This window comes from Daldinia childiae, assembly GCF_008694065.1.
Source record: "Daldinia childiae strain JS-1345 chromosome Unknown Scaffold4, whole genome shotgun sequence".
NCBI classification, from domain to species: Eukaryota; Fungi; Ascomycota; class Sordariomycetes; order Xylariales; family Hypoxylaceae; genus Daldinia; species Daldinia childiae.
In genome coordinates this window covers 1,434,596-1,460,486 of record NW_022984645.1, presented here as the reverse complement: position 1 = coordinate 1,460,486, position 25,891 = coordinate 1,434,596, and the positions used below count along the sequence as shown (strand labels likewise).

Genomic DNA, 25,891 nt, shown 5'->3' with positions numbered 1-25,891 from the left:
AAGAAGCGCCTCGTCCGGCACTTGCCAGGCCCATGCTCCCTCCCATGCTCCTTCCCATGCAAATAAGCTCTTACATGGCTAGTAGCAGGGGTACATGGGAGGAAAAAAAAAAGAAGAAAGAAAAATCCAAATTAAGAGGCATTAGCCATGTGGATCAGGCATGTACGCCCAGATATCAAAGCCGCCGCCGTTGTCATCGTCAGGGGTACCCCTGCAATATTCTTCCATTAGAACAGGGGAGCTGTCACATGCGAAACAGACGATATGGATCTCGGAGTGCTTCTTGATACACGTACTAGATATTTTTATCTTTTTTATCTTCTCAAGCTTCATGCTTTATCTAGGTATCTACGGTTATTGATCTACAATGGTATGTCTGATATTGATATTCATATTACACTGTATTGTATTGAATGTATCTATTATTGTGTATATGTGTTTGAGTGTTTGTGTTTGTGTGTGTGTGTTTGAGTGGTTGAGTGTGTATGTCTGTGTAATGAATGGTCTGGAGAGCTTTGTGTTTCCCCAGGACACATGTTTATCACGATACTGAGAAAGAAAACCCGGGCCTTCTTTTCCCTTGTCCTAGGTACACGCTTGTGCTACGGGGTAACCCAATGTTAATTTGACATCTGCTTTGTGTAGGACTCCCAGTCGACGATGCTCCATACCCTCGCGATCCTCCCCTTCTCGAAGCGGTAGGTGACGTGCTCGTAGACGCTGACAGCGCTTCCGTTGGGCTTGACGCCAGCCAACGTGTCGATGGGTGTGCCGGTTATCGCGATCCGTACCGCCACTCGCTGCGTTCGCTCGTCCACGACCATGGTGGAGATACCCAGGCCGAGGTCAGGGATTACTGTGAAGAATTCCTGTACCAGGTCTCGGTAGCCCTCTTCCGTCAGAGTCTTGGTGTTGAAGACCGTCTGCGGGTGAACAAATTTGTGCAGGTCCGTCTCCATTCTTCGCGCCATGATACAATCAAGATACGCCCTATACTTGCTCTCTAGCTCGAGCGCGGATAGTCCCCCGTCGAGAGGGTCTCTTGGCGGATTCTCTTCGGTGATAAGGTCCGGCGTGTACCTTGCATCGGGGTTTGAAAGTTGGCGCTGCATCTCGAGACGATCTGCCACTATCAAAGTCTTGGAAAGCTTCCCTTCTGTAAACCAGTTGAACATTTGCTCCGTGAACGAGATGGTTTTGTCGGGTATGGCGGCATCATCAACTACTCTCGCGGGCTTGAACCTAACGAGGACGGCTGCTGCTATGCACTGTTGAGACTTGTCAACTGCCACAGCATCGATGATAAGCTCGACATCGCCAGTCTTGCTCAGTTCGGCGATATAGTCCCCTGCTATGAAGTCTTGGCCGTCCTTGACGATGTGTGAGTGCATGTATCTTGGCAGTTCCTCCCATCTTCGTTCGTTGATGCACCTCACGATGGATCTGTAGACTATTTCGATATCGGCCATCCTGTTATTCAATTCCTTGATTTGGCTTTACTTCGTTCCCGTTGAAGCCTTTAGGTTGTATAGTATCACTCAATAATGGAGCCTTCTTACGTTCTTACCTAGAGGTACCTAACGTATAAGTTGAAAAAATAGTTGTGCGCCGAGAGAATATGCACCCCCGCAGAAGAAATCACGGATACGATGGAACGTCGAAGAGGCGCACCGATCGGACTGCGGCACCGGATTAAAAGTGCACATTTGATTTCTTGGTCTCCAATCCTACCTCAACTACAAACCTGTAGGTACCTACCTTAGGTACATTATGTAGTTAACAGTTAACTACAATATGTATTGTTCTTCTTTTCCAAGGCATCGCTTAGCTATAGAACCAATAACGATATTATCTTCAATCTCAATATGGTTCATCTTCGAGTTCACGATACTTGGCAAGCTTAGGCTTTGACAAGAGATTGACAATTGCTTAGCGTGACCCTTGTAACCAGGTCCGACGTTATACCAAGACTACGGAGAGGTTCCGATCTTAAAACTCGAAACGTAGGTATTGATTACACCATACCGCTATAGGCAAGGATTATGAACTAAGGATAGGTTGGGCTCGAATAAGCAAATCGTCGGGTAACTATAAATGGCTATACCAAACAGGTCCTCAGCTATATGATAGAGATAAGTATGTATGTACATACCTAACCTGGTACGCCAAGCAATACTACTACTGTTGAGAAACATCTCTTGGACAATCCGGTGCAAAAATAGATGGCGGATATGTCCGTGGACACGGCGGAACTCCCGGGCTTGGTCTTGCCCCCCCCCTATTTTATTATTATTTTTTTCATTTATGCCTGTGTACGGATCTGTAATGTCCTCAACGTTATGCGATTCGACTTGATAGAAGCCTCGCTTAATAATTGTGTAATTCGTCAGGCTGATGGTGAGTTGTTTCTTGGCCGGCAGCTGTATATTAAATAGTTCCGTGCAGAGGCGGTAACAATATAATGCGAGCGAATAATGAAGCCTAATTGGTTTTCAAAAGGTGTGAATGGGTGGCAACTTAATGTTTAGGTCTTGCAGCAAGTCTGGGGGTCACCTCGATGCATGCCTCCTACATTTACATTCTGATACACATCTGCCATGTGGAAAATGATTTTGTATGTGCATACTGCTTTCATTGCCGTGCCTGCATAGACATTGACTATGTCTTGGTATCATACATCTTCCGCAGAATATGTCTAACTTAACCTCTGGATAGGAGAGATCTACATGTTAATCTATTAATTCCAATAACTAAACAACGATTATAGTATAAACCAATTAATAAGGGAACTCGAATATATTCGGTTGGGATGAATATCATCTAACAGTATTGCTACGAACAAGTTGAGCCCCATACCAGGTCTTCCTTCTCCCCCAACGGAATACGCGTATGTATTTTTTATCCCTCAAATTTATATCCAAGACTTCGTCCAAGACATAGAGGCCCACACGTAGATCAAAGATACGGGCGCCTTCTCCTTCGGTAATTGTAGTGTCGCATCTAAGCAACCTGTTCGCTTGGTGAATACCACTGCACCCCCTGAGACTTTTGTCTACCACTGAAGCATTACTATGAAACACGCTTATTCACCTGCGTATATACAATCACTTATACAACTATTACCAGATCTTCATGCCAATGTCTAGCCATCGTGGTAATATTTCGTGATAGACTCGCTTATTCACACCATGGCTCGGCGAGGGAGTATTCTCGGAGTAGCAGATTAGCCACAGATAAACATGCGCGTCTTGGCTAAGCAGATGACGCCGGCTTCATGCCTTCCATTCCTATTTCGTCGGTAGTGTAGATGTCTGACTTCGTAAACTTCATCCAGTCGGTCACTCAGTCACTCCGTCAGCCTGTCTATCGTATGGCGGTGCGCCATAAGCACAAGTTGTCGTACGTGTAAGATCCTATAAACGTTGTTGTTCTAAACACTTATAAAAGTGAATCATCTAGTCGCACAGGATCAGGATTGCTGACATAAAATACCAGACCGCTCCTCTCCGAAAGCTGAATAACAGGTATCCGGCTTGCATACGTGTACGACCCGAGTCCGCCTATAGCGGGCCGGACGGCACGGTAAAGATTGCGTCGACGCTGAGCAACCGGCACCACCTCCCCCACAAAAATTCCTGTTGATATATACACCCGAGGGGCTTCATATTCATGAGTCCATTTCGAGATATAGAAGTTGGTGGTTGTTGTCTTAGATTCCAACACTTGGCCTTGCTTGTGATCATCGGCTAAAAAGACTAGTGTGACGCGACGGGATGTCGTGCATGTATATGCGGACGGCATTCCGCTTACGATCATGCGGAGGCTGGGCAAGGCTTGGGCTACAACTTTTGTCGAATCGCCTCACCTGGGGGCTAATATCCGACTGAGAGAGCACTCACTATCTATCCTTGGCTTCGGATGGCAGTTCTAATGGTCTATGGCTTCGAGTCGTATCATGACAAACTTTTTTACACAACGCATTCATTCGAGTTGCACAAAGGCGTTAAGAACCATCGAGACCATCGAGATGCGAATATCGGAGTCACCGACGAGCTGAGCTCTGCTGTGCCGGGAGTTTCCGACAAGATATGCTCTTATGATGATCTCTCTGGCGATCTCTGCGAAAAGCCTCACGAGATAGACTGGTTGCGACATGCAATATTGATCAGTTGACGGGGCAGATTAGCCGGAGCGACTCCATTTATTGATACGAATGGCAATACAGGAATGAGATGGCAAATTACGGTATGTAAGTAGGTATTATCAAATTATTAACACAGAAGAGGGGGGGTATCAATGCCAAAATCTCCTTTCTCCTTTTGACTCCTAATCAGTTTCTGCCGGCCTCACGCTCTGCGGGTTATGAAATAAATCGTTCGGATCCCATTTCGATTTAATCGACCCCAAAGCATCCAAGTTCGGGCCCCAATACGATGCCTGAGCATCTGTTAATGACGGGTCAACGTACCCTGGATACGTGGTCAAAGCCTGCGAGGAACCGCTCTTGATCGTGGTCATGATGCCGTTCATGAAGTCCTTTGTATTCTGGTTCAAGGTAGGAATACCAATTCCGTATCCTTGAGCAAACATGATCTTGTCTCGGTGTGAATAAGCTGTCGCGTTCATGGGAATATCGCTGATTGCACCGCCAGTAGCGTCGAAGATCAAGAACCAAATAAGCGTGCCTCGTTTCGCGTCGTCGATGTAATTCATAAGTTTAGAGATCGTATCCGAGGATAGTGTCTCATCAGCACGGAAGGCTAAACTCTTAGCAGAAAATGCGACGCGGAGTTCCGACAGCCAGAGAGCAGCGTCCTCTGCCTGCTGAGCGATGACGGCTAGCCAGTCGTCGACAACTACGGATACATTTCCAACAGGAATCTTGTCGGGAATGCCAGTAGCTTTCCACTCTTCTTCGGTGCCGTAGAATGTGGCAGTGATGATAGCACCAAGCTCATGCATGACAAATTCGGTACCAAATCGTCGGTCCAAGTTGGGATCCGAGATGAGATCCTGCCATTGTTGAAATACAGATATCAAGTTGGCGTGCTTGTCAAGGGATAGTGAGAATGAGTACTGCACAATGTTACCAGGCTCAGGGTGCGTCTTGACGACGAACTCGGTGATGACGCCGAAACCTGCACCTGCACCTTTTAATGCCTATTGTTGATGTAAGTGAGTGACACCCAAGTTATATTATGATATACTCACGAAGAAAAGATCGCTATTCTCCTTCTCGTTAGCTCGTTTAATAGAGCCATCTGCGGTGACTACTTCTGCCTCGATAACGTGGTCGAGACATGATCCCCACATGCGAGACGCAGGACCAAGTCCACCCTTGCGACGACAACACTATTAGCAGAGCTTCCTTATAAGGAGAAACTATAGGACTTACAATGGTGGCATGACCGCCAATACCAACTCCGGGACACGTTCCGTGAGCAATGGCTCGCTTGCCGTTGTCGTGGAGCTTATTGGTCACATCAGAGAGCCTAGTACCTCCACCGATGGAAGCCTGCCACGTGTTGGTATCCATAGAAAAGTCTTGAAGATTTACAAGATCGATGACGAGTTCGCCATCTTGTCCTCCAACACCTGTTTCTTGCGTATTAGCTCACTTTCCAAGGCGCGATGTGTTTTCTAGCATTTGCGCATACCGAAATTTCTATACGAGTGTTAGTAAAAACTAATATGGCAAATATGCGATAGCTAGGAGTGCGTGCGCTTACGCATAGGAATGGCCGCCGGACTTCGGCTGGACCTTGACGTTATTCGCAACGGCGCATTTGATAAAATCTGATACATCCTGAGCGTTATACGGCCTCGTTACGGCGATCGGCTCTACCGGAATATCGAGATTATATCGGTTGACCCAAGATACTTGGTAAAGCGGATGGTCCGGAAATGCGACGCAGTCGTTGCGGCCATTGCAGACGGCGTTGAGACAGTCGGAAAGTGGAGTGCTTGGTGTTTGTCCCATTATATCCAAGACAGACGTATACAAGCTAAAGTATGCTTTATTAGGTAGGGAGATGTTTTAGGTGAAAAGAGTGAAGAGGTTTAGCAAGCCTAAGAGCTTAAGGCGTTTTGATCTTTCGAATATGTTGACCCAAAAGAATGACGTTTGTCGAAAGGGGTTTTGAGAAAGCTTGACTCCCGTGTGAGTAAGAGAGAGAGGGCTGTGTTTGTCGACTTGGAAGAAGTTGCAAACAAGATTTCTTCTCTTTTATTATTTAACGGTTTCTTGCATATCAAATTGTTTCCAGGTTTATTACCTTGACTACCCTGTTACCTTCAGTTGCCCCCCCAGATACTACTTGCCCAATAGGGACTCAAGGGAGCTATGACAAGGATCGCGCCCCTCGGCCAAGTCCAGCGCGTTAATTACTTTGATCCAGTCACCGCTTTGTCTTGTTAGTTTTTTAGTGAGACCGCCTCGAATCAATAGGATTCCATCATCATATGTCTTGGTCTTAAGACTTCCTTGGTCTACTTCAACGCCGCTGATGAGCCAATCTAGTCATGAGGTTGCCGGGATTGGATGAAGAATGCCAGTCAGACCAAGCTATCAACCAAGCTATCGACAGCTAAGCAGCCGGGAACCCGCATAACTTTCAGATCTAGTGAATAATAAGCCACATAAGTTCGTCATGCGCTTAAGCCACAGAGAAGAATAGGCTTTATCTTTCGCAATTTAAGGCACTTCGAGATGCAAGTAAGATTGCAGTATGTTTATATTTATTAGAAGTATCGTCCCATATCTTTCGGTGTTTTCTGCATGAAGCCCTAAAAGAGCTCGGTCTCGTCTTGGGGACCAGCGCCAATTTAGCCAATTACAGTTACCGAAAGTCATCGATATATTCTGGGGACGGATCGCATAGCTCTGATTCGCTAAGTTGAGATATGACCTCACATGGGGGTAACGTTGTTCACTTCCAGGGGGTATTAGCAAGTCGACGAGTCCGGCAGTCAAATCCATCATCCTTTTTCATTAAGTTATAGTACTTGCATTGCGGAATTGCCCCTTTTTATGCCCCTTTTTATGTTTCCGTATATTCGTATTCGTTAAAAAAAAATATAGATTGTTCAAGACCCAGTGATTAAAGAAAGGTAGGTATGTACATAGGTATCTATCCCTAAACGACATACTTCAATTGTCCGATATATCGATATATCTTCGGCGCGTCACATAAAAACATATAACGCGGCTTACATAGCTTGCCAAGATGCTTCACGCAGAGCCGCATCTCGGTGTTCACGATCAATGTCTCAGGTATCGGATTGTGTTGCTTTATACATTAAAAAACTGTCATAATGTCTCACTAAACCTTGGGGTCCGTATTGTTATCACGAAGACCCATTGTTAGACAATCAATATCCTGGCACTCTTTACAGGTACCGATAATAAGCGATATATGCATTGTGGGGTACTACATGTACCTATTATCATATCCACAGTGACGTATGTCTGTCATACTTCAGAGAAGTTACTAGAATAATTTTGTATAGATATTAAAAAAAACAAAAGGTTTGGGATAGAAATAATGGGGAAATATTATAATACATATTGTCCTTCTTCGTTCATGAAGAGTTAGAATTATGTATAGGCTATCCTTAAAGATGCCAGGAACCATACCTAACTACCCAATTTTGATTATTTTACGGGAAACATGTTTCTATTTCGCAACTGCATGACCGCAACTGCATACTACCTACCCGAAAGAAGAATGCACATACATAAAATATGGGGTATTACATGTAGTAGTTAACCAAATTTATAAAGCCGAAAGTGAACCGCCTATAGCTTTAAGAAGTAGTTATCTCTAATGTTTGATTATTTAATCTTTCCATCGTACCTCTTGAAGTATAAGTCTATTTATGTATGCACTTTATATACGCACATTCCAGAAAATCCCACATTTACTTCCTTCAACATTCCCATTTTGAATTCTTGACACAACCAACCCGGAAACAACTTATTATAACCAATCGAACCAATCCGAACAATTATACAAAAAAAAAGGACACCGTCAAGATAAGATTCTCCTGGTATCAATTCCTTAATTCCTTAATGGAGTCAGGTCTTGTCAAATAATTGTCAATTTAACCCTATTATCATTCGGGAATTCACTCAACAACTTACACGTTACACCCGTCGATTGCTTCTTTTTTCCGTCAATTCTATATCGCCGTGTCTTTCCTTTTATAAGCGGTGGTACTTGTAACGACTTCGGTAAGCCCTGCTGGTCAGCATACTCGGTATATGTAGTTAGCAGTAGCTAGCGAATCCAACCAATCCAACCAGTCTAGTGACCTTCCCCCGCATCACTAGAAGGAATCTACTACCTAGGTCTAATACCTGAATCTACCTAGGTATAATACCTAAATCCCTAAAAAAAAAAAAAATGCTCAGGCGAGCCGGGCTCCGGAAGCCAATCTCCAAGTCTTCATCCTTGTCTTTAGCCCCTCCCCCACCCTACCTTACCCCTTATTCTACTCGTCTTTCTACTACTCCACCTCCACCCTCACTATGGTTCACGCTATCGTCCCCATCGTTCTCAGTATCCCCGCAGCGGGAATATCGGGTGGATGATCTCCCACACTGTTCCTACTTGTCTCAACTTGCCGGACCTATACCTACTGACCTGTCCATCCCGACTTCATGGACCGAAACTGCACCTGTCGATAGCGCATGCAATCGGTACGGAGGGGAGCCGTTCGGTAAAAACTTGGCTTGTCATGGAGTAACCAATGGGCTCGACCTTCGTGGCTTAAGTGTGTGTCAATTCTATGTTAATAAGACCTCCCACCGTAGCACAAGTTTGTATAATGGTTTTGTTCCTTCAACGAATACTTCCAAGTTTTTACCAGCTGGCGCCAGATCATACAGTACAAAAGCTCTCACACAACACTTTTCTAAGTCTAGAGCAACAATCAGAAATATTCAAAAAGAATCCACCACTTTCACTTTAGACATATTGAAACAGCAACAGTTCCGCACATCTTCTACGTCTAAGCCCGCCATGTACACAGCATCGTTTGCCTTTTTCGAGGCGATATGGGAGGCAGGTGTCACGCACTGCTTCGTCAACCTAGGTTCGGATCATCCCAGCATTATCGAAGCTATGGTAAAAGGACAGAGAGAGGCTAAGGGTAAATTCCCACGTATCATTACATGCCCAAATGAGGTACGTTCGTAGATACCTTAGGTACCTAAATGTACCGTTTGGTAATGCCCATATAATGGAACTGGCTTGCATTTACGCTGCCAATCAAAATACCTGTTAAAGCTAACCCTGCACCAATAGATGGTAGCGATGTCAATGGCCGACGGCTACGCGCGTCTGACGGGTAAGCCACAGTGCGTCATCGTCCACGTCGATGTTGGTACGCAGGGCTTAGGAGCCGCAGTCCATAATGCCAGTACTGGACGCGCACCAGTTCTAATATTTGCGGGCTTAAGTCCTTTCACGCTTGAGGGAGAGATGCGCGGATCGCGAACTGAATATATCCACTGGATTCAGAATGTTCCTAATCAGACCCAGATCATCGGTCAGTACTGTAGATATGCAGAGGAAATCAAGACGGGCAAGAATATCAAGCAGATGGTTAATCGCGCCTTACAATTCGCCACAAGTGCTCCTCAGGGCCCGGTGCATCTGGTGGGCGCGAGAGAAGTGATGGAAGAGGAAATCAACCCGTATTCGCTAGAGCAGAATGTTTGGGACTCGGTTGAGCTGGGTGGTTTGCCGCCAACAGCTCCTCAGCAAATTGCGGAAGCATTACTCGGTGCTGAAAATCCGTTGATTATCACCGGATACGCGGGTCGAAATCATAAAATACCCGGTGCTCTAGTAGAGCTCGCTAACACTGTGAAGGGGTTACGTGTACTTGATACAGGCGGCAGTGATATGAGCTTCCCCGCGTCCCACCCCGCTTGGATCGGCCTTCGATTCGGTATCGACCCATGGATAGAAAAAGCAGACGCGATCGTAATATTGGATTGCGACGTCCCCTGGATTCCGACGTTAAACAAACCGAAAGATGGTACAAAGGTTTTCCACATTGACGTTGACCCCCTGAAGCAGCTCATGCCGCTCTTCTATGTACCGGCTCAGCACCGATATCGCGCGGAACCTCTACTTGCAGTCGAGCAGATAATATCCGAAGCTAAAAGCCAGGCTTCAAGTATCGATACAGCAGTTGCTACGAAGAAATGGGAGGCCCTTCAAGCATCATATAAAGAGCGCCTAGATACCATAGCATCCAATGCAAAGCCAGCCGAGGACGGTTCCTTCGGCACTGGCTATCTCACTAAAACCCTACGATCCTTGTGCCCGCAAGATACGATCTGGGCTATCGAAGCGGTGACAAATACCGCGTTCGTACATGATAATCTTCAGCCGTCGCTACCGGGTTCCTGGATTAACTGCGGTGGAGGTGGCTTAGGATGGTCTGGTGGTGGTGCAATGGGAATTAAATTGGCAACGGACGCAGAAAACGGTGGAAAGGGCAAATTTGTCGTGCAAATCGTGGGCGACGGCACATTCCTATTCTCCGTTCCCGGCAGTGTATACTGGATCGCCAGGCGCTACAATATCCCGGTATTGACCATCGTATTAAATAACAAGGGTGAGTTCCCAGTCATTCCTACAAGAGATTCAAAAGAAAATAACACGTGAGCAAAACTAATCATAATAAACAGGCTGGAACGCCCCTCGAAAGTCGATGCTCCTTGTACATCCGAATGGTCTAGGGTCAACAGCAACGAACGAGGAAATCAACATCTCGTTCGATCCCGTCCCGGATTACGCGGGCATTGCCAAGGCTGCTGCTGGAGGCGACTTGTTCGCGGCAAAGGTTGACAAGGTAGACGACCTCGAACGTACCATCAAAGACGCCATCAAAGCGGTCGAAAGCGGTCAGAGTGCTGTCTTGGACTGCAAGGTCAATCTTGGATCTTAATTTTAGACCTACAGGAATAAGAGCAGTTGCTTCTGCATTGAAAGCTGAGATTAGCATCACGATATGTCACATGGAATACTGAGGACGTAGGTATATACTATGGGCGTGCTGATTAGGCGGGTAGGGAGACCGTGCATTGTTGGGAGTCATAGCTGAAATTGATCCATATAAATTGGTATTCTACAGGAATTATATTGTATTGTTAAGGCATGTTATCCTGGATGATACACACCATCGTGGTATGATTTATCGGTGGTTCGACTGGTTATATGTATGTACGAACCCATCACAAGAAGAAACATGTATATGAGTGGATATATGTATACTACCTATGTATGTGCATGTATGCTGGGACAGTACATATAATAATTTAGTCTTTACATATACCTCTATTTAGGACTTTAGGCACCTAAAGACTATATAGGTAGGTAGCAACTTATCGAGTTTCCGGACTTCATTCTTATTTATATCACGGATTCTATATATATGTACTTATCCTACTTCTAGCTAGCTTAGGTACACCAAGTACCTAATGCATACCTATGTATACTTCGTATCTAACCATTTACTAATGCCTTGCGTATGTAATTGAGGTTTCCTCGCCCTATACGTATAAGCTTTCATTATGTATAGTACTTCGTCAATACGCATGTCAAATACCTAATGCAGGCGTTTTGCTTTTCGTATCGAATAAGGTCGCGTGCCATGCTAGATCCTTAAGATGCAGGTATTAAGGCTTGGGCTACGCTTACACTTCCCCACGGGGAAAGGGACGTGCTTAGGTAGGTTGTCGGTAAGCGAGTTCTTGAAGGATTACAGCGTCGATCCCTTGGAGGTGCTATCCCATGCAAGAAGGGTCCTGCCGCAGGGAGCCGTGTTCTAGCTGACGCTGTAGTGACACGCAAATGGGAGAGTTTATATGGGTGTTTTACCTGAGATGTCACGATTCGGCTTTGTATAGGTAGTTAATACTTAGGTGAAGGGGATGTGAAATTGGTGAGTAGGATTATACTTATTAGTCTCTCTAGTTATATGAAGTCCGACGATGGTTACGCCGCTGTAGCCACGCCGCGCTGATGATTGATGATCTGCGTCTTGGTCTGATCTTTGATAGGTTAGGTCCTGCAGAACGTATATAGGCTGCCGCGGGGTTTACGCTGGAGAGATTATCGATTATCGGTACGTCTGGGGTAATGCCAAGCGTAGCTTAGGCGGAGAGCGCGGAATTATGGTTTGTGATTTACTTTCGTGGGATAGGGGAAGGGGTTATATTGGTTGGTTTGTTCATGTAATAGCATCTGGGGATGTATGGTCGTGGGGAATGGATCACTTGCACCAACCTTTTTGGTAATTAGGTATGGGATTTATATTATCTCCCCCTTGCATGAGTTTTTAGAAATAAAATTGTCAATGTTAAACTGATGGTATCTGATGTGTATTGTTTGGGTTGACTTGTACTAGTAATTCTTGTTACATGGAGATATTAAATTCGGAGACTGCCGGTTCTTTTATTACAATACCTACATATTGAGATGTATATATTGTGTAGGTAAGGTATATATTGTTTCGATATACATGGTCCTTGGCGATACAAGCGATCGAGACTGCATCGTACATCGACTAATCGTTGAAGTGGATATTCCAAACGCCTCCTCAAGTTCTGGACCTTAAATATGCATCTCATGAAAATCTCTTAATATCAGCTGGCCTGTTGCCTGGTAAGTATCTTTTTTATGAAGTCTTTTTTTCTATCATGTCATCTTTATACCTTAGGTAGACTTCAAAAACGAGACGGTGCATGCCGAATGTTACCCTGCCACGCAAGGCCTACCGCTGTCCCTGTCCAGATGTTTCCCAAAAAATTGTAGATCTCTTCTAGTATTATTTTATTTCTTACCCTCTCTTCTGCATTGCACCGTATGTAGGCAACAAACATACATCCCGTACATGTATTCGGGTATTTATTAGAATAAGAGGAAGTTGTATAGATCATAGCCTACCTATTAATTGATAGAGCCGTCAATTGACTCAGGACACGTTATTCGTACCCTTTTAGACGAGAATACTTCCCAATCTCGGGCTATTGGCTCTTTTAATAGCCCATAAGCCTCTTAGGTTAATATATTTTGGAGATGCTGTACCTGCTTTTAGTGCATACGCCACTGGACGACCGCGATTCACATGTAATTCTCTTGCAACACAAGATAAGAAGAAGAATATATCAGCTTGAACGTACCATTCATATCTCGACACGGAGCTTTGTCCTACTAGAGACATGATTCGTCATTGTCTCCTTAACTGGTAATTTGTAAATCATCCTTGTCCTTTGTCATATCTCTACGAAGTTACTCTCAACTATCTTTGTTCGAGCATCACCCATCTATCTTTTTAAACCCCGCCAACTTTAGGACGGTGAGCAACTATCGTATCGTGGATTCAATAATGATAAAACGTGATAACTTTAGTGGGTTGGCGGGGTCCTGCGGTCTTCCAATTCGGGACCACTATGTATTAAATAGGGTCACGGGTCTTTTGAACCTGCAGAAAAACCCCTGTATATCTAAAGCATGTAAGCTGCAAGTGCTAAGTGCTCTTAGACCATTGAGGCACAATTGGGTAGAGAGCCTCTTCCACTATGCATGTATACATATGGAGTTGGTAAGAAATCGAAATGTCCATAATTGAAGGGACTAATTAATATTGAAGTACCTATATGTACAATATATTCAGGCCCGAAATGAAAAAAAAAACCCATTTTGCCCGAGGCTAGAATCTCCTAGCGTGGGAGGGGTTGGGTACAGGTACACAATACCTACGGCTAGGTACTCTATGTACCTATTCCCAGATTTACAGGGGTAAAAAAAGGCCTGGGTTACGACAAAGCGGGAAAGAGGAAAACCTTAAATCGGACAGCTACTTCTCCGAGGTCCATCATTTTTTTTAATCTAGTCCCTCATTTTTATTATAATGGAAATCTGGTCCCTCATCTTAAATGTTTGATTTCTCCATCTTAACCTTAGCCTCTACCGCCACTTATTCCTATTTGGTTTTGTTTGGGTTTGTTTCTGGTTTGCCCGTCACGCGGCTCGTTATTGTACTAGCATAGAACGCATAGAACTCGGACAAATCCGCCTCTCATAGGTCTCCGCCCTGAAGATTGGCCATGCTACTACCGACGATCTTTTAGCTACTGCAACTTATCTTTAATATGGTTCTGCAATACTTACTAAAATAGATCTATTAGATCTTTTAAAGTTCCTGTGGCTGGCAAATTAATTTAGGGTAAATATAGCTCCTAGCTGCTTGACAAGTCAACTGAAAGACCAGGGCGTACAATATATCTTTTGGTGTATTGGTAACTGATGTTGAGCTGCTTACCTCATTATTCTTATGAGAGACCATGAGTCAAGCCACGCGCCGGAGATCAAAATATCACGAGCTTTCTTCAGCTCGATAGCACCCGGTACTATACACTAGCAAGCCCAATCGAACCCCGAACGATAATAGGTTTTGCTGGACCACTTTCTTCAACAGCAATAGATTTGAGCTCATCTTGTACCGCTTAAGGTTGATCTGGCATAGTACTACCTAGTAGTAGTAATAGTTTTAGGTCAACTGTTCAGTTCGAGAGAAGAACGGCGAGTGGGGTTCAAATGGCAAGCGACAATGGCCAGTCGGACGCTTCAGCGTCTCAAGTAGACGAGGACAAAGGAAGTGATAGCGCGACACCGACCTCACCTCCTCCACCTCCCATTCCTTCAGCAGACCCGAAATTGGTATTGCAAGCTCGAACGCCGCCGCCGCTCCATACCGCCCCAAGTCCCTCCTCTCACGACCTTTTTAAATTATCCCCTATTGCGGCTCTTAAACTGCTCAGTGCTAGTGTCGAAGCGCTTGTTCGCATTACAGGCGATATACCTCCGACACCCCCTCCTACGAGCCCAACCATTCCTAATATGCGCAGTATGCAGCGGGAGAAGGCGGAAATAGTTAGGAATCTTTCAGAAAAAAGCCTGGTTCGACTGCGAGAACAAGCCGAAATCCAAGCTCGGGCTCAAGCTCAGATTCAGAATCCCGGGCAGGTGACACCCAACCAGTCCATCGATGGTGTTCACCTTAAGAAGACATCAGCCCCAGGGCTGCCAAGGAGTACCCCAGAGCCGTATATAATCATCGGCGCCAACTCGCAGCCGCTCAATCTTCAACACAGCGCTATTACGCGGAAATTCTTTAGCAAACAGCCTCCGCCGATCAGTATCGAGGATTATCTGTTGCGGATACATCGATTCTGTCCCATGTCAACTGCTGTGTATCTTGCGACGTCGTTTTATATTTTCCGGCTCGCTGTTGAGGAACGGGCTATTGTTGTCACCCGGAGAAATTGTCACCGCTTACTTCTGGCGGGTCTGAGAGTAGCAATGAAAGCTCTTGAGGACTTAAGCTACCCGCACGCTAAGATCGCTCGGGTTGGTGGAGTGAGTGAGATCGAATTAGCGAGGCTAGAAATTAGTTTCTGCTTTTTAACCAGTTTCGAATTGGTGATAGGGGAGGATACTTTGAAGAGCCATTGGGAGACGTTGAAGCAAGGTCATGGCCTTGTGGGCTTCGAACTCGCGCAGTCGGAAGATGATGCGATACCGACTTTAAAACTGGATGCGCCACCAAAAAAAGGGTGAAATCTGGTTTTGAGTAATTACCTCTAGGCAACCTTGCAATATCGCGTTATCGTTATATTAGGGGTGCAGTCCGGAAGAGACCAAAAAAAAAAACCGTCCACCGGCCCAGCCCAACACCTATTTTAACCCGGGTGTCAACTACTGCGCCTCCCTACTTTCGATAACTGGGATATTCTTTTTCGACTCAAAGATATGTTCCTCGCCAATTAGGTTCTCGCCACGATGCAGGGGAACAAGTCGTGTATGTGGCGTCACACATCTGGGATGACCACAAAGTCCCCCCGTAGGGTTCGAATTGAGGTGCTGTCCAAGAGACATTGGTATGCGGCTATCTCGAGGCCATTCAATGTGACTAACCAGCGGGTAAAAGTCGAACTGGTTTTTTGACTTATGAGGGTACCTAAGGGAGGGGTGACGAAGGGGCGTTGCTGCACGACGCGTGCCTACGTGACGCGGGCTTCAGGCAACCAACTTACGCGGGGTTTTCGAATGTAGTCTTCTGTGGAGAGACCGATTCATACACACGATTTCGTGCACTCAGATTAAGGATATCTTGCTACAATATCTGTACCTGAGTTTGGATTAGGGGGTCTCGCAGATATTGGGTAGACGAGACTGATGCAGGGGGCTAAGTGGCGAGAGCCTAACGTAGGGCCTTGGTGATACGGTTTTAGTTATTTTCTATATGCGCATGGGATGTATAAGGGTTGGTTTATATGGGCGGCAGTTGTTCTGAAGCAAATCTTTTTTTTTTTTTGAAGGGCATCATCGAGGAAGGGAGGCATACGTGGAGAACTCGTTCATATGTGATACCCGGATCTTGTTACTCGTACATAGTATATTGAGCATCCTACTTCAGTTAAGGGATTTAATTTTGAGTAAATTTCCAGGACTACATGAATTAGCAGCCTACTAAAGTGTAGGTTACGAAATAGATGTGGCAGCCATTTTTAGTTGACATCAAGGGCAAGTTTACGAGATCCTTGCTTCTTATATGGTTATATTAAGCCATCGGTTTACAGTTTGAAATATAAATGAACCAAAGTATTCCTCGTCTAAAAGATACCATGGTGCATAAGCTTTTAATGAATCGAGCAAGTAAATTTCTCGCTCGGATGATTAATTTATCATACGAAGAGGACCGACTAGCTACCGCCGGAAACCGTGATCAGGGCCTAGCACGGCGAGGCGCGTACTATTATGAAATATGTAGTTGTGATTAGATAACGACGGGAAGACTAGTTCGGGTCCGGCCATGATGGACCGGAAGGATTTATAGTTTGACTTCCCTAATATTCCGATGATAGCCGCGCCGGGCAGTATAGGTAGCGGGTACCTGTTTTACATAGCTAAGATAAGGTGCTTTTGCGATGCTAGAGTTCAAGTATAGCGCACTGTGCTACTTGCACCTGCCTAGCCTGAATGTACAATATGCGCGATACGAGAATATTAAGACAGATACCAGTTTCCCTTGGAATTCTTAGAAGTAGCATAAGAGGTAGTATAAGAGCACGTGTGGTACCGCAGCTCTATACGGATATTCAAACTACCCCGCATTCGCGTTCATATTGCGAAATCATACCACTTAGAACACCTAAATCACCTAAATCACCTAAAGCTTCCTTAGCTTTCGCAACTAGACATATAACAATCGCAGCGCCAGCGAGGTTCACAATGTCTAAGGCGAATATCGATGTCGAGAAAATCTTGAAGGGGAAGTACCCGGCCAAGGCGCATGCGAAGCGCGTGGTTGAATATATTAAGTCCAAAATCCCCGATGCTACCGGTATTCTGTACCTAGAGGGACGATCAGACAAGCTATTGGAAGATAGCGATGAGCCGATTCCTTTCCGGTAAACCTATCCAAATTTCATTTTTCAGGGGGCGATGCTAACCGCGAAAGCTGCGCAGACAACGGAGGGCTTTTATGTACCTGACTGGTGTCGACGTTGCCGACTGCTTTTTTATCTACGATATCGCGACCGAGCACTCGACCCTCTTTATCCCTCCTATAGACCCGGACTCCGTTATCTGGTCTGGCTTGCCATTGTCTCCCGAGGAAGCTCTGTCGACGTACGACGTCGATTCTGTCCTTCCCTCTACCGAGCTCAACCCTACACTAGCTAGGTTAGGAAGCGCGCCTAATGCTACAGTCTTTGCTATCGCCGATCGCGTCTCGGATGCTGTGACTTTCCTAGAGTTTACCGATAAAGATTTCACTGCCCTAGGCGAAGCCATTGACGAGAGCCGTGTTATCAAGGATGAGTACGAGATCGCCCTCATCAAGAAAGCCAATGAGATTAGCACAGTCGCCCACAAGGCCGTCCTCGAAGGGGTGAAAAAGGCCAAGAACGAATATGAATTGGAGGGAGTATTCGTGGGCACGAGTATTTCTCAGGGGGCTAAGAAGCAAGCATACCCCAGCATAGTTGCCAGCGGACGAGCCGCTGCTACTCTACATTATGTGCATAATAACAAAGATCTAATTGGAAAGGATCTGCTACTTTTAGATGCTGGTGCCGAGTGGAGTTGTTATGCTTCTGATATCGTGAGTGGTTAAATGCAACATATTTTTATTGCATTATTAAACATTGATGAAAAGAAGAATGCGTTAGACTAACGATATTTTAGACGAGAACTTTCCCTATTTCCGGAAAATTCACCGAAGAGTCTCGAGCTATTTACGAGATTGTTCTCCAGATGCAAACAGACACCATCGCCGCCCTAAAAGAAGGCGTATCGTGGGATGAAGTCCACCTATTAGCGCATCGAATCGCCATTGACGGCCTACTCTCTCTAGGAGTCTTAAAAGGAGATAGGAAAGAAATTCTCGAAGCTCGGACAAGCACGGCATTCCTCCCTCACGGCCTAGGACACTACCTCGGATTAGATACTCACGACACTGGTGGCCACCCTAATTATTCGGATCCCGACCCGATATTTAGGTACCTGCGAGTCCGGGCGAACCTCCCTGCTGGGAGCGTGATTACTGTCGAACCCGGTGTAAGTGAAATGAATACTTTTGTAAACTTACACTAGACTGACTTGATGATAGATCTACTTCTGCGAGTTTATCATCAGGCCTTACCTAAAAGACCCTAAACATGCCAAATTCATCGACGAGAAGGTGTTGGATAAATACTGGGATGTCGGTGGCGTGAGGTAAGAGAAAACCAGCTGTGGTTACTTTGTTCTATGAGAGAAGAGCTAACCTGAATGAAATAGGATTGAGGATAATTTACTCATCACGAAGGATGGTTCAATCAATCTGACTGATGCAATCAAAGACCCTGACGAGATAGAGAAGATTATTTCCAGCAGCTAAGTAAGGAATAAGACTTATATGAAAAGGGACAAGTAGTTGACGAGTTATGGTACTACCGCTACTTTATGGAGCTCTTTTCTATAACAAATAAAGATATAAATAGAAATATGATACCAAATACTTCTGGTTCTCTAGCATCATCTCTTGCTAACTAATTGCCACTCTTATGAGGTATTCCCACCCCAAACGCCATCCCTCTATCTCTTATTAAATTAGCTCCAGTACAACCCACGTTTTGTCTGACGATATTGACTATAGTCTCGAAACTGTTCTACTATAACTATATGAAATGACTGTCACAGAAACTAGTAACTAAAACATGCTCTCATATATATGTGCTTAGGTACCTCTATCTTCACATCATATTCCCAGTCGATGACTACAGCAGCTCCTATCACACTAACATCTACGAACTCAAAAAGATTTTCCTATTATTATTGACTCTATCCACTATACCTAATACTAAAGCATAGTAGTATCACCAAATTGTCTCGCCAAATCACTTGTAATTCGCCAATACACCAACCAGGATTGTTTCCGTCATCTGCATTGCATCGCACGCCATCCGCACACAACACGGAGGGGTCCCAGCGGTTCGGGATCCTGCCGAAAAGCTTGCATGTGGCTTGCAGACGCCCCCCCCTGCGCTATCGCCATAACGCAATTCTTCCCCCCCACGGCGTGACGCGCGCGAACATGGGTTCGGAGATGTATGCCGGGATCCATCCCGGACGGGAGGCGAAAACGGAGTGTAGGTGTAGGTGGGCGAGAGGAGAAAGGCTTGACTGAATGCTTGATTAAATACAACTGCCGCGACCTTCCTTCTTTAGTTGTTTGACGTCGTGTGGTGTAGTAATACTTACCTACCTGCCTACCTCTTTGCTTACTACCCGTATTCCAATTGCCAGCCAGTACGAAGCTCGATCCTAGCGTATCTAGAAAAGGGAAGGGAAGGAAAGTAGTACGAAAACATGTCGCAGCTAGAGCTGGGCGTGCACGGCGTCACGTTGGTGCCGCAGGGCACGGGGTACGGGCTGCTGATCGGGCTCGGCGTGGCTTTCTGCGCCGTGATCCTCGTCGCTATCAAGATCCAGCGCGCGTACCTGTCCGAGGACTCGGGGACCTCCGAGATGTTCATGGTGGCGAACCGGTCTGTCGGGATCGGGCTCACGGCTTCGGCGGTGTTTTCCTCGTGGATGTGGATCAATGAGACGGTGCTTGCGGCGGCTATGTGTTATCGATTCGGGCTGGCGGTGCCGTTGGTGAGTACTCCTTTTATTTACTTTCTTTCTTATGTGGTTAAGTACCGGTTTTGGCTTGTAGAATATGTTGTATATGGGTAAGAGGGGGTGATGTGGAGATAAGCGTATGCTAACATGGGTGACAATAGTGGTGGGCGACAGGTCTCTGCTTCCAGATCGCGCTGATGGCAGCGCTTGGAGTACTGGCTAAGATACGGGTGCCCTACGCGCATACGTCGCTTGAGATCATCAAGATGCGATATGGCAGGGTTGGACACGTGGTGTTCATCGTGCTGAATCTAACTAACAATGTGTTTGGATGTGCGTCTATGATCCTCACAGGATCGCAGCTTATATACGGTATTTCGGGTATGCATTTCGTCGCGGCTACTGTTCTCATTCCTCTCGGTGGTAAGTCACACTCTTATTATACCCCTTAGAGTTTAACATGGAAAGTGAAGACTAATTTAACTGTCTGGTAGTGGTGCTGTATACCGCTGTAGGTGGCCTTAAAGCTACCTTCCTCACGGATTATATCCATACTACCGTCGCTCTGGTTCTCATCATGTACTTCACATTAAGCATCCTGACCCATGAAGCCATAGGCGGGCTTGGGGGTCTTTACGACAAGGTGATGGCGACGGCAGCCGAGAACTATATACCCGGTAACTTTGAGGGATCACTCCTTACTATGAAATCTAAGGATGCTATCATCTGGGGTTTGATCCTCAAGTTTGGTAACTTGGCTCTTGTGGTTATGGACACGGCTTTCTGGCAAAAGTCCTTTGCTAGCGAGGTTTCTGCCACTGTACCGGGCTATAACCTCGCGGCCATCGCCATCTTCGGAATTCCTTGGGGACTGGGTACTGTTATTGGTTTGGCTGCGCGAGCTATCCACAATACCCCTATCTTCCCGTCTTATCCAGGCCCGTTCACGAGCGCCGAAGTCAATGCTGGACTTGTCATGCCGTACACAGTCAAGGCGTTAATCGGCGACCAGGGTATAGTCGCTTTCTTCGTGCTGTTGTTTATGGCGTTAACATCAACTGTGAGTTCGTCCATGATCGCTGTTAGTTCTATCCTGTCGTTCGACATCTACAAGAATTATATCAATCCCAAGGCAAACGACAAGCGGCTTCTAAAAGTGAGCCATTTGGCCGTGGTAGCACACGCCATCTTCATCACGGGCGTCTCGCTGGCTCTTAACTACGGAGGTGCGGATATGACTTGGATTGGTTACTTCCGTCCTATCCTCTCATGTCCGGGCATCATCCCCTTAGCCTTGACGCTGTGCTGGTCTGGGCAGACGCGTCTCGCTGCTATCCTATCTCCAGTCCTAGGTTTCTTTACTGGACTCGCTATATGGCTAGGTACAGCGCAAGCCTTGTATGGTACTATCGACTTGGCTACGACCGGAGCTGGACTACCGGCATTATACGGAGCATGCGGATCGTTTTTCTCGCCAGCAATCTACTCTGTCCTGATCTCCTTGTATAAACCTTATAAATTCGACTGGCGCGAGTTCCTGCGCATTGAGCTTGCTGACGAATTCCGGATCGACCCCGATAGCGCATCGTCTGCAGAGCAATCGGAAGAATCTTCGATTAGCGATGAGAAGAAAGATATCGGCCAGGAAAATGTCGAAAAACACCCCGCACCTCCTAAACGTGCATACCTATCTCGCGAAGCTCAGGCATCGTCTTCGGAAGAAGTGACTAAAGTGCCATCACACAAACCAGAGCACACTCCTGGCGATACAGAGAAGAGTTCATCTAAAGCCACGATCTCGCCACGAAACAACCCTACCGAAATCCCCCTCGACCAAATTCAACATCCATTCAGCGAGGAAACACTGCGGGAGCTGCGGAGATGGTACCGTATCGCATGGGTCTTCTTCGTCTTCGTTGTACTAGTAACGTTTGTGGCATGGCCTATGCCGCTGTACCGCGATTACATCTTTACGAAGCCGTTTTTCAGCGGGTGGACTACCGTTGCTATTGCTTGGCAGTTCTTCTCGTTCCTTGCTGTCGCGGTGTATCCGCTGTACGATGGTCGTCATGAGATTTCTAAGGGTGCTAGGGGCGTATGGAAAGCTACGAGGGGATATTTTGGGAAACGAGCCTCGGCATAATGTAGAATAGTAAAGCTTTATCTGTAGGCGCATGTTAGGGTTGGAAGAAAAGGGGGATAAATGTTCTGGGCGGCTCTTTCATTTAGATGCGTAGATGACAAGTGTAGATGCTATAGTAAAGGTCGAGCTGTCGAGTTAGACCTAGTTGCCGTGGGTTACTTAAAGAGAACTATACAGTACCTAAATTAAGCGCTAAACAAAGCTGGACACCTCCTATAACGTTCCACACTCCACGTTTGTTTGTCAGAATGTAGACATCGCGTAAATTGCAATAGTGAATTATGGAAATTACTTTATTCAAGACGTCAAGGTCATTATGATAGTATATAGGCACACACGCTTCATATCACACGCAAATTTTGTAGCAACATCTATTTACCTCCCTCGGCGTCCTGGACGTGCCTTCAAGCTCTTCTTCATAAGCACAGACTGTTGCTGCCAAGGCGCACCCGGCTTGTTCGTATTGACATTATACGTAGTATTTGCCGGTATCACTTCCCACTGCATTGTGGAGTTTCCCTGGCGGTACGTGCTCTTCTTCGTTCCCTCTGTGAGATACTCCAAATCCACAACTTGTTTTCCGGTCTTGATGTCCTGGCCTTTGATGGCTCGCTCGAAGAACTCTAGGGAGGCTAAAGGCTGGTAGAAGGGGACCTCGTGACCGCTCTCGTAGATTCGCGTGAAGCTAAACTTGCCGGATTGCTTCACTTGGCCGTGGGTTATGTTGTCGCTCGTGACTATGTCCGTATAGCCGGCCTTCGAGAACCCTGGTGCTGCAACTTCTTCTACCACGGCTTCGCTTCCGAGCCAGTTGCAGTTGTAGTCCGCGTCGCCCGCGTAGATTGCCACGGTTATGTTTTTGGAGATCAGATAGCGGAGGTCTTCGATCGTACCCATCTCCCGGCCGTCGTCTCCGGTACCGTCAAACGCCCGGCCTACGGCATCGCTGGACGCCGAAAAGTTGGTAAAGGCGCCAATTGCGGCTTGCAACTCTGCCGAGTTTAGGTAGTCGCCGTAGAATCCGTATGGGAATGGATCTGGCACGAGCTCCCGCACATCATATTCGTCTCGGCCGAGCACGTTATCGTATACCGATTCGACCATGTTGGCGCAGAAGCTGTCCGCGCTGCTGCAGACGTGGTTCAACCCAGTAGCTTTGCAATCATTCAACCGATCGACGCAGTTCCCGGGTCCGTATAAATTGTTATAGAACATAGACTCTATAGACGCATTGAAGGGCGCATAGTCATAAGTGTTCCCGGGATAGACGGTGAAATTGTAATAGGCTTGGTATTGAAGTATTGGATCGTACCACCCATTACCGATCAAGACTGACTCTAGCTGGATTTCCTTCGCGCCCGGGATCTGCTTGGCGTTCTGCTCTTCGATATACGCATTGAAGACAGGTCCGTAATGACCGCCATAGCTTTCCGTCGCGAAGTGAAACCCGTTTCGCGAGTACTTAGGGAATGCGCCCATGAAACCCTGGAGGGTCTTCCAGAAATTAGGAGCAGCATTGGTAGTCGAATTTGCAGTTAGCGTGAGATTCGGATAGGAATAGGTTCCGCACGAGCCATCAGGCGCATAGTCGGGACATGTAGCGTCTGGCACAGTGACAATATTGCCGTCCGAGTACCAAGCGTTAACGGGTTTAGAATAAGAAAAGCCGACTTGAGTAGGTTGGTCGATGAAGAGTAGATTGCTCACGTTAGACCACGAATAAGGGTTGTTGTAGACCTTGCCGAAGTAATCAACACGACATGGGCCTAGTTCCTCAAAGAGGCCGATCATAGAACTCGAGCCCGGGCCACCATTGATCCAAACGGTTAACGGGGCCTCTGATGGATCTTGGTTACGGGATTCGAAGAACCACCAGAAGATGTGTTCATCCTCTCCCACGTCGGCATATCCCGAGTAACTTTTCACATTGGGGTCTAATTCACACGTCCCCGCGGGCACCTCTTTGTACCGAACTGGAACCTCAGCATAGCCGATGACTTCTTTAAGCGAAGTCGGTGGCGCAACGAACTGAGCTAATCCGTGAGATGCCGCAGCCACGAGCAACAATGGCCGCACGAAGGAAGACATGGTGAAGGCAATTGTCATGACGCGCGTAGGGGGTAGGAAGACAAGAAGAGAAGAGTCGACGAACGCCAAGTCACGATTTATAAGGAATGTTCGGTAACATCTATGATGATCGCCGGGGTACCTGGCTAGCTAAGCTACTACGTAGGCCGGGCATGGGCACGGGTAATGCGCATGGATGAGTCTTACCGGTCTGGGATTTTCTTTTGTTGTCAATGGCTGTTCTAGGTAACGAGCCGTGGTATTGGGCTGACGCCATTGGCGGCGCACCACATCGTATCTGCTATGTTGCGTCGGGGGCCTGCATGCTATACGTTGCCTAGCTTGAATAGGCATGCCATTTGTTTATCTACTATCGTATCGTGCGGGGGTCCCTTAAACGAGGTTGTACTGGCTTAGATGTGGTTAGATGTGGATAGAGGTTGACAGGATTACCCACACGATAACAAGCTCAAAAAGCAGGGAATGTTTTAAAAAAACAAAAGAAAGAAAGAAAAAAATGATAACAGGTTGAACAGCTGTGGAGTATATTATCGAGGAGTATATTATCGAGATCATGCATTGAAAGTCTTCCGGTAATGAGTTATACCTAGGTAATCCTCATGCTTATTTTGTCATTATCCCCCATGCATCTGCTTTCAGACATGTCTCAATAGGTAACTTTACCTCCGACGTCACTTTATTATATCCGTGGCATAGGGGAAGTCCGAGCTTAAAGACACATCGAGATGTGTAAGTACAATAAGATAGTTAGAAGGGAAGAAAGCGGGATTCGAGATCACAATCAGAAAACACACAAAATAAAAACGATATAATAACAATCTAATTTAAAATTAAATTCATGCATAAGTCCCAGGCCCTCATCATCTATCAACACAATCCAAGAGGAAACATCGTTCGTCAAGAATTCATCCAAATCCCCATAATCAAGTTCTTAGCCATCATTATCCTTTTTCACTTGCGTGGACTTCTTTGATAAGAGTATCCCGCCGACATCACTCTCATAAGTAGCCGTATCTAATGAAGGTGTCAACACATGGCGGAGGAGCGGCTGTGATATCACCCTGTAGATGGTTTCACGGGACAGATCGGATAGGAGAAACACATACTAAATCCCAAGTACTCCCTACTCCGGATTTTCCCAATAACCCCATTTCACTAGACCTTATAGTAAGAGAAATAGAAACATGCCCAATATACTAGCTCCCAACACCTTAGCATTGCGTGCCGATTCAAGTATCCTACCTGCTCCAGAAGACCTGGAAGTAGTTGTACTAGTAGTAGTTGTCTGAGAGCTTGAACTTGTCGAACTCTGCTATTTTTATTAGGTATGTCATGCTAAAGTGACAATAAAGTGCAAGAAATAACTTACAGGAGTACCCGCGCTTACAGTAACAGTGACAGTGACAGTACCAGAGTTCGCGCTAGGAGTGCTGGATGTCGTTTTACGGCGACTAGTTGAATTAGC

General features: G+C 46.2%; 7 protein-coding genes across 7 annotated transcripts; 4 read left to right on the top strand and 3 right to left on the bottom strand.

The window, feature by feature from the left end:
* Nucleotides 1-620: 620 nt before the first annotated feature.
* Nucleotides 621-1,469, bottom strand: GL218_04728 (uncharacterized protein; the record flags this gene model as incomplete). The annotated part of the gene is made up of 1 exon (XM_033581349.1): nt 621-1,469. The coding sequence occupies one exon, from the start codon at nt 1,467-1,469 to the stop codon at nt 621-623; it is 849 nt and encodes a 282-aa protein (XP_033435781.1).
* Nucleotides 1,470-4,326: 2,857 nt separating this feature from the next.
* GL218_04727 (Tetrahydrocannabinolic acid synthase) lies at nt 4,327-5,980 on the bottom strand (the record flags this gene model as incomplete). The annotated part of the gene is made up of 5 exons (XM_033581348.1): nt 4,327-5,160; nt 5,212-5,337; nt 5,396-5,595; nt 5,658-5,665; nt 5,730-5,980. 5 exons carry the CDS (start codon nt 5,978-5,980, stop codon nt 4,327-4,329), a joined length of 1,419 nt encoding a protein of 472 aa, XP_033435778.1.
* Nucleotides 5,981-7,226: 1,246 nt separating this feature from the next.
* Nucleotides 7,227-10,965, top strand: GL218_04726 (Benzoylformate decarboxylase; the record flags this gene model as incomplete). Its single annotated transcript, XM_033581347.1, has 4 exons — nt 7,227-7,273; nt 8,939-9,188; nt 9,309-10,632; nt 10,706-10,965. 4 exons carry the CDS (start codon nt 7,227-7,229, stop codon nt 10,963-10,965), a joined length of 1,881 nt encoding a protein of 626 aa, XP_033435779.1.
* A 3,653-nt stretch (nt 10,966-14,618) lies between these two features.
* GL218_04725 (PHO85 cyclin-like protein psl1) lies at nt 14,619-15,641 on the top strand (the record flags this gene model as incomplete). The annotated part of the gene is made up of 1 exon (XM_033581346.1): nt 14,619-15,641. The coding sequence occupies one exon, from the start codon at nt 14,619-14,621 to the stop codon at nt 15,639-15,641; it is 1,023 nt and encodes a 340-aa protein (XP_033435218.1).
* A 1,674-nt stretch (nt 15,642-17,315) lies between these two features.
* Nucleotides 17,316-18,966, top strand: GL218_04724 (putative Xaa-Pro aminopeptidase PEPP; the record flags this gene model as incomplete). Its single annotated transcript, XM_033581345.1, has 5 exons — nt 17,316-17,494; nt 17,553-18,189; nt 18,273-18,644; nt 18,697-18,803; nt 18,867-18,966. 5 exons carry the CDS (start codon nt 17,316-17,318, stop codon nt 18,964-18,966), a joined length of 1,395 nt encoding a protein of 464 aa, XP_033435777.1.
* A 971-nt stretch (nt 18,967-19,937) lies between these two features.
* Nucleotides 19,938-22,338, top strand: GL218_04723 (Urea active transporter; the record flags this gene model as incomplete). Its single annotated transcript, XM_033581344.1, has 3 exons — nt 19,938-20,228; nt 20,357-20,618; nt 20,690-22,338. The coding sequence occupies 3 exons, from the start codon at nt 19,938-19,940 to the stop codon at nt 22,336-22,338; spliced, it is 2,202 nt and encodes a 733-aa protein (XP_033435775.1).
* Nucleotides 22,339-22,713: 375 nt separating this feature from the next.
* GL218_04722 (Carboxypeptidase S1 like protein B) lies at nt 22,714-24,426 on the bottom strand (the record flags this gene model as incomplete). Its single annotated transcript, XM_033581343.1, has 1 exon — nt 22,714-24,426. One exon carries the CDS (start codon nt 24,424-24,426, stop codon nt 22,714-22,716), a length of 1,713 nt encoding a protein of 570 aa, XP_033435776.1.
* Between the last annotated feature and the right edge of the window lie 1,465 nt (nt 24,427-25,891).